General features: G+C 49.4%; 1 protein-coding gene across 2 annotated transcripts in view; it reads left to right on the top strand.

Moving 5' to 3' along the window:
* Positions 1–13,342, top strand: part of LOC149371996 (apoptotic protease-activating factor 1-like) — a 79,550-nt gene that overhangs the window by 24,865 nt on the left and 41,343 nt on the right. For both annotated transcript variants that reach the window (XM_089566349.1, XM_089566350.1), the window contains exons 8-9: positions 1,254–1,496; positions 5,086–5,273. In XM_089566349.1, the coding sequence (XP_089422475.1) occupies positions 1,254–1,496; positions 5,086–5,273 (431 nt within the window). The remainder of the gene's footprint in view (positions 1–1,253; positions 1,497–5,085; positions 5,274–13,342) is intronic.

Raw genomic sequence — 13,342 nt, 5'->3', positions numbered from 1 at the left:
GCTTTGCAGTCCTGCTTTCTCATCATGGTACTTACAGTAACTGGCATTTAGCCACTCACCTAATTTGAGCTGTTGAAAGGTGTAAATAATAGCATACTGCCGGGTTAAAAGTTGGTTTCCCTCTGCACCGCAACTATGAAAGCCAACAAAGTAAAGTAGAGCTTTTTTCTCAGGCATGTTGGTAGTTTTGCACTCCTTTCATTTTTGTCATCAGTTTCGGGCAACCTTACAGCGGGCGTAGTGTAGTTCCCTCTGTGATGTTCTTGCTTTCACGTCTGAGGTTTGTTGCATCTCGTATGCTTGTTGGCGACGGGCTGAACAGTGCAGCCGTCAAAGGCCGTGTTTGGGGATGCAGCCGCTGGGATTCCGTTCGTCTGTGTACCGTGACATGTATTATTTATTATAGTAACTTTTTAAACTCCTCCCACCTCAACCACTCGCTTGCTTGCTGGGAAACCACACGGAGCTTGCATGTTGTGATAACTTTCATCTCTTACTAAGTTTTGTAATACTTATTTGTTCAGCTGCGTATGATGCGAGCCCAGAGTCATCTGCATCTCTGCAGATGGCAAATGACACCACCACCACGGTTTAGCGGCTTTCAGTCTCCCAATCTCAATTCAGACGATTCTGGGCTGATGACGTTGACGACAGTCAGTTGCCACTACAGCTTCTCCGCAGTTCACTGCTGCAAGAGGGTGAAGTATCGAGAAACAAGGTAGAAATTGTGGCTACTTCTGCCATTGCCGTTGACGAACTGGGTGTTTTGTGAAGTTAGTTTTTTCCGCGCTGAAGACAATGCGAATCGAGACTGAATCCTGCAAGCACTATAATGGGAGCTGTCAGGCCTTGTGCCAAGAAATGTTGATCGAATATTTTTTGTAAGGAAATTGTCAATAAATGCCTTCATATCTCATTGAGCAGTTGCCTTTTTTAATATCAGGCGGTTTGGATCATTCGTCTTTCTCTCATTAAAAAAAACTATCGACGAGGTTTTGCTGTAATTGGTCACTGATTGTTTTTTGGGGTTGATTTTTTTCATTGTCTCTTGTTTCCATTAGTATAGATAATACTGTAGGGCTGGTGAAAAACTATGTCAAAGCAAAAACTAAACTCCTAGTCTTTGTGAAGATGTGTACAAATTGCAGGACTCTGTGAGAGCTTTGAATGAAAGTGGCTGAATCCATGAATAAAAGTTTTAGGCTTAAAATTCAAGTGAGTGTAGTGAAAAACCACTTGTTTTGTGCCACTAGGACCTCCACCGGCAGTTTGTGGAAAAGTTGCTGAGGCGCTGGAAGCCTTGGGAAATGCCCTGCGCCCGCGGCTACTTCTACTGGTACCTGGGCTACCACCTGGATGAGGCAGGGATGAGCCAGGAGTTCCGGGAGATCTTCCTTGACCTGCGCTTTGTCGAGCGCAAAGTTCGGTGCAACTGCCCCAGTGACCTTGTGAGCGACCTCCAGCGCTACGAGCACCACTTCCATTGTGACCCACAGGCAAGGCTGCTTTTATTCCGCATCAGAGTTGTTGTGCTCTCCTTGGTTTCCTTTACTTCTCACTAGTCTATACCTCTGAAGATGCGCGCTATCAAGATTCTTTGAAGGATGCGGAAGTAGTTATGGCTGTATGTTGCAGACCAAGGTCCATCAAGGAGCTTTTATTTCGTCGTGAGATACAAAACTGCAGGAGAGTCTAGGGGAACCCGAAATTTTCACTAGTTTGTTTTCAGTTGTTTCAGAGTTTAAATTTAATTAAATCATGCTATGGGTATTGATTGGTATCTTGCTTGCAGGGGATGAGCTGCTTGTGCATGTGCAGTTGCCAAACCTTTGGCTCTACGCATTTGGGGTCGCTCTTTAGGTATCTGAACATAAAACCACAGCACTTTCTAGTGGTCTTGCTGTAATCTGCCAAGTGAGGAGGGACTGAGACCCGTTGATTAGCCTTTGTCACTGTCACACTCAAGCAGAATAGATGGAGCGGAAAGACGGGAAAAGATATGACATGTGTTGCAGCCTTCTCGCGTGCCAAAGCGACAATAGGAACTGCATGCAAGCCATTGCTTCTGAACCCAGTTCTAGTACAGTAGACCACCCCCCCCCGGTCTACTGGGGACCCCGAAAAATATTCGTATGATCTAAAACAAGCCAAGTTGAACATGAGAACAAAACAATTTATCTGGCCGGCCCAATTATTCACAGCCAAAAAAGCCGGTAATACTTGTTTGCACCTCCTTAGGTTCGATTTCGCCGGTAAGCCCAGCCTGAAAAGCATAAAACCGGGCTGCAGTTTCATTGCTCATGCTGCCGACGCTTACAGTCTGGGGCATAACATCAAGGGCATTGAGAGTTATCAATAGCAGTAGGTCACCCTCTCCTTCATGGGTGTCGGATGACGATCGTTCATTTGTTCCATGAATTGAATCTTGAATGGTCCTTAATCTGTAAGTCACATCGTTGTCGTTCGCAGTGACAAAGTCATAAGAAGAAACTGTCCAGCGTCTCCCAGTGTTCAATGGCCAAATCCTCGTCGGACTCTTCGCCAATGGGTGGTGCAACCGGTACCATCATAAATCCACATTTACGATAACAGTTCGTGATTGTGCTTGTGGTCAGTGTCCCAAGACACGGCCAGAAAATGAAGTGCATCTAACAGACTGATTGGCAAATTGTCATCTTTGCGACCAATCTTCAGGAGAAGTTGCTTCACTGTTTAAAGTCCCTTTAAGTGGTGTTTTACGTTCTGGGCTATTTCGGCGTCCAATGGCTGTAAATGGCTTATGTTCACAGGCAGGAACATGAAGGTGACATTGTTTAATGTCACTTGCTTGGGGTGGGTGGAACACTGATTGAGAACTTTTCTGTTGTTTGATTTCTGATCTAAGCTGATCAGAAATTGCAGAACAAGTGCGTTGTCATCCAAGCTTTCTTGTTTGCTTTATGTAAGCAGGGTAAATGTCCGGCCGATCGAAAGCATCTTGGTTCCTTAGCCTTACTGATGACGATGAGCTGCATTTTTTCCATTCCATCGGCACTGCAGCAAAAAAAAGTACAGAAATTCCTTACTTTTCTGGCCGCCCTGGCAAGCCTGGGCCTTCACACACGCACACTCCTGTCAGTTTGCAGGTTGAAGCGGGCACCTGCCTCATGGGCTTTGGAAATGTCACGGGGTGCATACCAGGGAAGTCAGCACCGGCAAAGAATTAATCCAGTCATCGATGGTCTACTCACCACTTTCTTGGCTTCTTTGCAAACGGTTTTATAAACAGGCCCGTGCCATCCTTTGAAGCGGTGCGGCCAACCCCCAGATGCTTGGAAATTCTCGATGCCAAGAGAAAGGGCTATGCCGTTGGCCTTTTCACGTAGCACCTTGCCATCCATGTTGACACTGGCTGCCGTCACCTCACGAAACCATGTCCGGAGAACCTTCTCTAGCTCAACTTTCATAGCCGTCTTCGCTTGCATCATGTTGATGCTGAAGTGCTGGACATTCTTCAAAATAATGTCCCACTGCTCAACAGTAGTGCAGTGTGTCGACAGTGTTAGGCCTAGCTTATTCGCCGAGTTGACACATTTTTTGGGGGGTTTTCGTCGACCTCCTTCATAATTTCCAGTTTCTCCTTAATAAAAGAACCTTCCACTTCCGAGATATCTCTTGGCACGCACTTGGCTAGAGTCCAGCAGGCACTCAGTGTCGATGTCGCGCCACACGAAATGTTCCAAGACCACAGTGCATGAAGGAATGTATCGGTGGGAGCAGTGGGAGGGTGGCAGCGGCAGCAGTAAACTCGTGCAGTTTGCAAGACTCCTTTTCCAACAGGCCAGTCAGCAACTGGGTGACGTTGCCCATCCAACTCACCTTGACTGACGTGAAAGGAGGTGGTGTAGAGAGAGAGTGCAGCTTGGGCCCAGGAATTGGGGGAGAAAGGGGTGGGTGTGCTGTCCTGTCTGAGACCAGCTGCGGGTGGTTGCACACGCGCTTGTATCATCCATGCCGGGTTTAAAAGCTGTTTGTATAATATCCTGAATCGTAACATGTTCTGTACAATGTAGACCATCCGAAAAACTTCCGAAATTCGTATTGACCATAATTGTATCAGTCATTGAAATTGTGCTGTAGTGAGTGTTCCAATGCATGTATGTTGCCACTTAGAATGCACAGTGATGCTCAAGTTACTGTTTACGTGAAGTAAAAAAAAAACTGTTCTAATTTCCTGTTGAAAATTAATGCATACCACCACTGAAGTTTAACAACTTAGTTAGTGTACAGTAATAGTCTCAGACTGGGCTGGTTGGCATCAGTGTCCTGGTTTGTTTCACCTGTAGTCTTGTCAGTGTTCCTTCGACAGCGCAAAGATGCAGGAGCATACTTCTAAACAATTTACCATGCCATTAATAGTGCCACGAATATAGGTATCGCGAGGGTGTTAGTTACTAGTGCTGGTCATTAGCTGACACCAGCCTTCCCTTTCAAATCTGGATGTGTGGAGGGAGCAGTGCGCTACTTTGAAAAAAAAAAAAAGGGGGGGGGGGGGGATTATAAAACAGATTAGCCACGTGCTATTTATTTACCTTGTCATGAATGCCTCCTGGCCATGAGGTAAAGGGGGCGTACTGCAGGAAGGATCGAGCTAGGGGACAGTTACTGTGCCTTTCTTTGTCTCTCAGTTGAGGCTCCACACCAGTTACTGAAAGGTGATTATACTTGAATACATCTGATTATCTTGAAATAGACTTCCCTTAGGCTCCCGATGCTGCCAGGATGTTTTCTATTGCGCTAGAAAATGGGGTTTCAGTGGCTGCTAGACTGCGTCATGATCATTATGAAAGTTCTGGCAGAAATTGCGTTGTTTGCTGCCTCAACTCTGGAAATCAATGATCCCCTCAATGCTTGGGAACATATCACCCTCTTGATATTGGAGACCCTTGCTTCATCTTGCGGTAGTTCAGCAGTTTATGATAATCAAAGCTAGGTGGACATCTCTGGCTTTTATTTTTTTAGGCTAGCCCCTATTGACGTTCTGTTGGGCATGCTCCTTTGACATGCATGGTTTGGGGACACTGAGGCTGTGTTTTGCACTTGCAGGTTGCCAAGGAGAGGCAGGACATGCTGAGGTTCCTGCAGCCCAATGCACATTTGCTGTCCAACCGCGACTCCAGTGTGATTCAGCTGGCACTGAGCCAACCACGGGGCTCCACCGTGCATGACAAGGCCCTGGCCCTAGCCAAGCAGCGGGCTCGGGGAGGCTGTGAGACACCATACTTTGTGTGGACGTAAGGCTTTTCGGCTTGCTTCTTACTATTTTTTTCGTCGTGCTTGGGGAAGTGAAAGAAAATCAGTTAGAAGTGCAAACTGCTACCCAACAGCAGTGGCTAAACTGTGTGGAGAGGCAGAGATGACACACGGCACACGTGAACGCCACTTGGCTGTCCAGCATTATCTTGGGCTGTCGCATCGATAAGCTTTAGCACATTTTGGATTAGATTCATTGCAAAATGTCCACAGATCGCTTCTTAGATGTCCTGTTCACATGTTCATATGAGAAAGCTGTATAGCTTTCCTTTGTAGCCGTATGGCTGTGCTCGGGTGGATGTCAATGAGTAAGTACTCCCTTATTACAAATCTATCCTTGGGGGATTCCCCTAAACATTTGACCAACACAGTTCCCACTTCGAGTTATAGATCATTTCGCTCTCGCCCTGCCATGAGCTTGCCGTCCCGGCTAGATCAATTGGTAGAGCGACTGCTCCGGTGGAGCGGTGGTCTCAGGTTCGAGTCCCGGACCAGGACGAATTTTTCTTTAACTACGAAGTTTCTGAGAAAGCTGTATAGCTTTCCTTTGTAGCCGTATGGCTGCGCTCGAGTGGATGTCAGTGAGTAATTACTCCCTTATCACGAATCTACTCCACCTTGGGGGTTCCCCTAAACATTTGACCATCATATGAGAAAGTAAGATGCAGCTCTATTAAGTTAAAGCAAACATGCGTGGTCACCAGGCCTTTTATTCCTCGCCCATTAGCATATTTCAGCCCACCACATTATTTCAGCCTCGCGTTTAGGCTACAGTAGAACCGCGTTCATACGTTTTTCACCGGACCGGGAAAAAAAAACGTAACAGCCGGGAAAACGCAACAGTGAGGAAAGCACCGAAAATTAATGAAAACAGTGCAGCTTTGACTAGAAACAATTTATTTCCGCAAATTGACCCTAGGACTTTAAAAAATCGAGAATGGTGGATTGCAGTTTCTTTCGCTCGCTGGAAAGAACGCGTTTCTCAATAGTAAAGGCCGCATTGCTGTCAGCGTCGCTTTGCGGTGCGGCCACACCGCACGCACGCAGCAGTGCTGTGCAGTTCACGCGCTCACTGCAGTCCACGCTGAAGCGACGTTGTGCACAGCGTCAAGCACTGAAATGTTCGTAGGCTGCTCGCCGCGCTGCTCCACGTAAGCCGCCCTGGCTGCCTGTCGACTGCGTTTAGTACGTCCAGCTTTTCCTCAAGGGAAAGCCCTTTCGGCTTACTCAACGCTATCACGCCATCAAAGCACAATAAAGATGTTGTTGCGACTGAGAAGGATGAAAAGGAAATTGCACGGGCCCTGCCGACTGGCTCCAGCTGAGCCACCACCCCTGTCACTTGCAGATAAAGGAGAGTTAAAAGATAAAAAGAAAGAGTGAAAGAAAAGACGCGCTGATAAGCGACCGCAGCCGCCCCCTCCTCCTCACCACCTCCCACGATAAAGATCGCGGCGTTCGGCGCGCGAGGCAGATAGCCATCTAGTGGCGGTCTCTCCAACTCGCCTGCGGCTTCTTGCAGCCAGTTCCGTAGCCAAGCCTGGCCAAGACTCGTCAAAAATCAAAATGCTGGTTGGCGCGCATTGCCCGGTTGGGTTCGGGGAGCCCGGTTGCGATGTATCATGCGGGATCGTTTTCTCGGCTACGACGTAACAGCGGGGTTCCCAATACATTGGATCCTATGGAAGCTATGCCGGGACCCGAAGAAAACGACGTAACAGCCGGGAAAACGCAACAGTGAGGAACGTAACAGCGGGGTTCTACTGTATATGGTCTTGGTGAAAAGCTACTGCTGCTTATTGAGCTGGTCACAGAGTTTTGCATCCTGTTGGTGGTGGTCACTGCATGTTGTCACATTTATGGGCAGCGGGATGACATTGAGCTACAGCTGGTAGTAACAGTTAATCAGTTGTCTGTCAGACATAAAATGATTACACTACTAATTTCCCATTGATCAACACCACAAATTTAAAAAAAAATTCCCCTGTGCTTTCCTTGGTTTCACTGACTGTTGGCTTCCGTCATGTGTGCGTCAAAGCAAGCCCTTCATTTCCCTACCCTTGTTTTCTCAGTGGCTTAAATCTTTCCTTACCGTGGGAAAAATGACCGTTTTTTGTAGGTTTCAGTAGGTTTTTTTTTTTCTGCAAAAACTGTTGCATTTAAGATTTAATGCAATACACGAAAACAACACTACCTAAATAAACATGCTCTTTAAGCATATAAAATTGAGTAACGAATTTTGCGTTGCAACAGAAAATATTTTTTCCCAAAAACAATATTTTAGGTAAAAATTGAACAGAAATTGTGAAAACACACTTTTATCTAAAAAAAAGAAACAACATTAAGAATTTTTCTGAAATATACAAAATGTTTGAGTCTGCTGCAGTGGCTCAGTGGTTACGGCGCTCGGCTGCTGACCTGAAAGACGCGGGTTCGGTCCTCGATGCGGCCGATTTTCGATGGAGGCGAAATTCTATAGGCCCGTGTACTGTGTGATGTCTGTGCATGTTAAAGAACCCCAGGTGGTCGAAAATTCCGGAACCCTTCACTGCGGCATCTCTCATAGCCTGAGTCGCTTTGGGACATTAAACCCTAATAAACCAAACAAAACAAAATGTTTGATATTCTCTTGGCCACTAGGTATGAAGAAATTAAATTGCTATCTTGAATAGTGTTCTTGCTAAAAAATAAATGGAAACCGCATAGTTGGGCACCAGTGCGTGGCCGCCTGTAATTCCAGGCTGGTTTCTGTCATCGCCGATGTCAGAGTTTAATCCTGATGAAACAGCGATATCTTCAGACTCACTGCTGTTCGGATCATGACAGAATCAATCGCAGGCAAAGCAGAGTCCTGAGAGGGCAGATGGACCGCCTAGGTCATGTGAACTTGCGACGCCATCACAATCTGTCCACTGGATCATGAATAGGATAGGATAGGAAGTCCTCGTGGCTAGTAGAATATTACTGATAAATAGGAAAATGTTTCATGTTATTGTGGATCCGCCATTACGTTTCTGTGTATGCAGTCGCCAACCGATTTTTCGGACCCGGCGGGACCCGAAAAATGGTCTGAATAGCCGAACAGTCCGAAAAATCCCTGAACTTTAAAAAAAAAAACTTTTCTGTGAAAAACTGGCTTTCAAAATCGTGAAAACCGGCGCTTCCCATGTTCCGCCTACAAGCAATAATATTAGCCCTATCTGAGTCATAGCCATGCTTTCTTCATGTCCACACCCTAACACATCATGATACCAGACAGTGCGACGCGGCTCCAGTCATGCTGCGAATGAATGCACTTGTTGTGCGAAGCATGAATGATCAGTTTGCATGGGGCAATGACGCTCGCGAAGACTGAGAAGCAACCCATGAGTAACCTACGGGAAGACGCGAGCAGAAGCGAGTGCCTCCAAATGCAGTCTCCCCCTCCCCACTCCTATCATGTTTGCTGCCTCGCACCGTGGGGGCACCATCCAAGCCGCGGTGGATGCTACAGCTGTCCCACTGTACTGTTTTCAATGTGATCACGCGCTCTTTGTAGCCTATCTCAATGGCAACATGTGGAGCATTCCACTATCTCGAATGGTAACAATAAAGAGCAAATAGCCAAGCCTATCCAAGCCAGTCTGATTGCGCCCACCGATTACGTTTACTGTATTTACACACGTAATAGGCGCACTTCTAAAAAAAAAAATCCGGCTGAAAGTTCGCGGTGCACCTATTACGTGGGGTAAACTTTCCGGAAATTTTTCCACTCGCAGAATTGAACATGCTGCATAAACGCACCTGTGTACGGGCCACATCCTTTCTCGAAGGAAATATTAAAAAATTTGCCAGAGGCTTAGCTTGGTTAAGCCTAGTGGATTGCGAAAGCAAGCACCCAGATCAAGAGATGTTGAACGCATTCGCCTGGCTGCTTAATATGCACGCCGTTTAGCTAAACTTTGTTCCTGCTCTTCATCCGTTTCTTCCGCACGCCTCCGCTTCTTAGCTGCAGCACATCGTTGCAGCTTCACCTTATACACATCATCCGACGTATCGTGGAGGATTCGCTGGGACGATTGCGACGAGCCGACTTGGGGGGGCCGCTTTTCAACAGCTAGCATGACGTCACGTAGAGCGAGCGCCTCCTTCACGGCAGCGGCGCGTGGAGGATTCGCTGGGACGATCGCGACGAGCCGAGTTGGGGCCCCGCTTTTCCACAGCTGGCATGACGTCACGTACAGCGAGCGCCCCTCACGGCAGCGCCGCGCAGCTGCGGCATGGAGGATTCGCTGGGACGATCGTGACGAGCCGAGTTGGGGCTCCGCTTTTCCACAGCTGGTATGACATCACGTACAGCGAGCGCCCCTCGCGGCAGTGCCGCGCAGCTGCGGAATGGAGGATTCGCTGGGACGATCGTGACGAGCCGAGTTGGGGCCCCGCTTTTCCACAGCTGGTATGACGTCACGTACAGCGAGCGCCCCTCACGGCAGCGCCGCGCAGCTGCGGCATGGAGGATTCGCTGGGCAAATCGCGACGAGCAGAGTTGGGGCCCCGCTTTTCCACAGCTGGTATGATGTCACGTACAGCGAGCGCCCCTCGCGGCAGTGCCGCGCAGCTGCGGAATGGAGGATTCGCTGGGACGATCGCGACGAGCCGAGTTGGGGCCTCGCTTTTCCACAGCTGGCATGACGTCACGTACAGCGAGCGCCCCTCGCTGCAGCGCCGCGCAGCTGCGGCATGGAGGATTCGCTGGGACGATCGCGACGAGCCGAGTTGGGGCCCCGCTTTTCCACGGCTGGTATGACGTCCCACATAGGTCATGCTAAAGGTCAATGGTGGATTCTCCGGGACGACGGCCAAGAGCGGAAACCTCGAGCAGTATTGCTTTCGCAATAAAAATAAACAAAAATTATCCGTGTAATAAGGGCCCCAGCCAAACTTCCCACGACCCACGCAGGAATCGCCTTCAAAATTCACGCGTTGGGTCCTCTGTGATCTGCTCCTGCTGCGAGCAACGGGCGCTTGATCGCGGAGGTCTCACGCACGCACAGGAGCTTCCAGGTGCCGCCCACGGATGGCGCCCGAGACCATTTTCCTCCGCCGCGAGCTTTCACTATCCATATCGGCATCAGCATCACCAGCTCCAGTTTTTTGTGGCTGTCAAAGGCCTGGGATCTGTGGTAGTGTGTTAGTTCATCGTAGTTGTGGCTTTCATGTGCTGCCACCGAGCATTGCTATTTTAGCATGGTGAGCAAGCATCTTAACAGCTACACGGCTGGGAGTTTGCTGTCGAACACGGAAAGCATGTGGCAGGCCGGAAATTCGACGCGACCGAGAAGTGGGCCAGTTGCGACTGTAACATGCAAAAATTTTCATATGCGACTCCTATCGCCGAGGTTTTCGTGGGCCTAAGCTGAGAAGGCTTCCGGCTGGAGGTGGAGCTTTCCGAACAGACGTTTAAAGTGAGCATCCCTGAAAACTCAGTGCGGCTGTTCCACGCGATGTTGTTGAACGTGCTGCAGTTTGCAGTCGTGTAATGGTATGAGGCGTGTAATGGTATGGTGGCGATGGTATGGGGCAGGACAACACTGCGGGTCAGTGCGAGGTCAAGGACTGGCGCAACGATGTAGTCACCATCGGGAACAGGGTGAGAAGGTATGAGGGAAACGAAAGATAAGGCTTGAGGGGGCAGGTGGGCATAGTCAGGGCAGGTCAACCGGAGCGACGAGTCGATGGGGTCAGGATTGAGTTGGGGAAGCTCAAGGTGAAGGACACCCTGCGAGCAGTCAATGAGGGCAGAATGATCCGACAAAAAGTCTAAACCGAGAATGAGGTCATGGGCGCATGTGGTAAGGACGGTGAACTGAACCGGCGTACTGTGGTCACCGATTGTCAGGCGAGCGGTGCACAGTCCCTCGACAGCAGGCATAGCACCATCCGCGACGCGCACACAGGACGTTGCAGGCGTAAGGACTTTGCGTAGGCGACGGCGGAGGGCAGCACTCATCACGGAAATATGGGCACCGGTGTCAATAAGGGCTTGCACAGGAACACCGTCAACTGTAACGTCTAGCAGATTGGGTCGAGTCGTCAGTAGAGGGTTTGAGGTCCGGGTCGTTGATGCAGCGTCACCTCCGGGAGCTGCATCACTTAGTTTTCCCGATGAGAGGGGCGGTAGGACGCAGCAGTCGAAACACGAGGCGACTGCGGTGAGCGTGAGCGGCGGGCCAGCGGCGAAGGCGAACGGGAGGACTGTCGTGGAGGTTGATCGGCGGCCTCAGACGTCTCGGATGGGCGGCGGGGTGAAAAGCGGCGTGTGTAGTTTGGACGGTAGTAGGAGATGTCTCGCGGGGGTGACGACCAGGGGCTGCGGCAGTGGCGGGCAATGTGGCCGACCCGAGAGCATTGAAAACAGATTGGGCGGTCGTCTGGCGTGCGCCACTCATTCGGATCGCGGTAACGCCGTGGTGAATAATAGGTGGGACGGAAAGGGACTGGAGGTGGTGGCTGTGGGGACGAGTTTCCGATTGCGCACAAAGCCGGAGGGAGGTTGAGATGGGCGAGTTCTTGCCGCACGACAGCCTGAATAAGCGACACGGAAGGCAGTGTGTCATTAGGTGTGGTCGATGATGTTACCACAGGGGCTAGGGCTTCGAGTTCACGGCGAACAATTCTTGTCACAGTGTCGGTGACAGGAGGAGACTGTGAGGGCACTTGAGTTTGAAGTCGTTGGTCCTGGCAAGAAGATGTAGCGGCCGTGTTTGGAAGTCGGGAAAACTGCTGAGAAATGCGACGGCTTTTGACTTGTTCGAAGCGACGGCACTCCTTGATAATGCTGTCAACAGTTGTGCAGTCTTTGCAAACGAGCAGATGAAAGGCATCGTCAGCAATGCCTTTCAGCACGTGGCCCACCTTGTCGGACTCGCTCATGGTGGCATCGACTTTGTGGCAAAGTGCCAATACGTCCTGTATATAGGCCACGTAACTTTCCGTCTACGACTGCGCACGAGAAGCAAGCTGTTTTTTCGCAGTGATCTGCCTATCGTCAGGTCTTCCGAAGAGTGCTCGCAATTTCTCTTTGAATATATCCCAACTGGTAAGTTCTTCTTCGTTGGTTTCAAACCACACCCTCGCCGTTCCATTCAGATAGAAAATTACGTTAGCAAGCATTAACGTTTGATCCCACCGGTTATATGCGCTTACTCTTTCGTAAAGGCTTAACCAGTCGTCGACATCGGTGCCGTCGTTTCCCGAAAATGTACCGGGGTTACGGGACGAAGCCATGACCACGAAAGGAGCAGCAGAAGTTGTCGGCGACTCGCTGGGTGGGGCCATGATGGTAGTAGCACCGGTTTGACGACCGCTTCGGAGCTCCGTGGTACTGGGAACGATACCCAGCACCTCCACCAAAGATGTTACGTTGCCCGAAAGGCTAGTCACAAGCAAGGGCGACCGGAGCGCAGAGCGAACCACACAGGAGGCACGGAACAATAGCGCGTGCACACCAGTCAGGCACTTCCTTCTCATCGTCTTCTGTGAATATCCGTTGCAATATTGATCACAGTGTGAAGTTCGGGGTGCTCCTGTTATGCGCGGAAATAAAAAAATCTGGTTTTTCGCGATCAAACTGGGGGTACGCCTATTATGCGAGTAAATACGGTAAATCCAAGATGGCGCCTTTCACGGCGGGGAGCGGGTTGGTTGCAACAGCGATGCCCGCTCGTGTCTACGTTAGGCTGAAATAACTAACTTTAGGTTGAAAAACGATCTCCACAATATTGTTGGCGTCTATTTTAGTCCAAAATATTGGTCATGAAAATGTATACGTTCCTAAGAGGTGCTTGACGGTTCCTGAGCGAAGTCCGAAATACTGCGTGAGTCCGAATTACTGGAGTCTGAAAAATCAGTTGGCTACTGTAGTGTGATATTTCTGTGACAAATCAGTGACATAAGCTTCTGTGTCTCTTTTCAGAGAGCGCGATCAGTGATTCTTTCTCTGCTGCACATTAACATTTAGACGTAACCCTTGCATTGGAAAAAAAAATAGGGGGGCATGACAGTGGCCAAA

This window comes from Amblyomma mixtum, chromosome 1, assembly GCF_055824585.1.
Source record: "Amblyomma mixtum isolate Tamu chromosome 1, ASM5582458v1, whole genome shotgun sequence".
NCBI classification, from domain to species: Eukaryota; Metazoa; Arthropoda; class Arachnida; order Ixodida; family Ixodidae; genus Amblyomma; species Amblyomma mixtum.
This window is presented reverse-complemented; position numbering and strand designations above follow the sequence as displayed.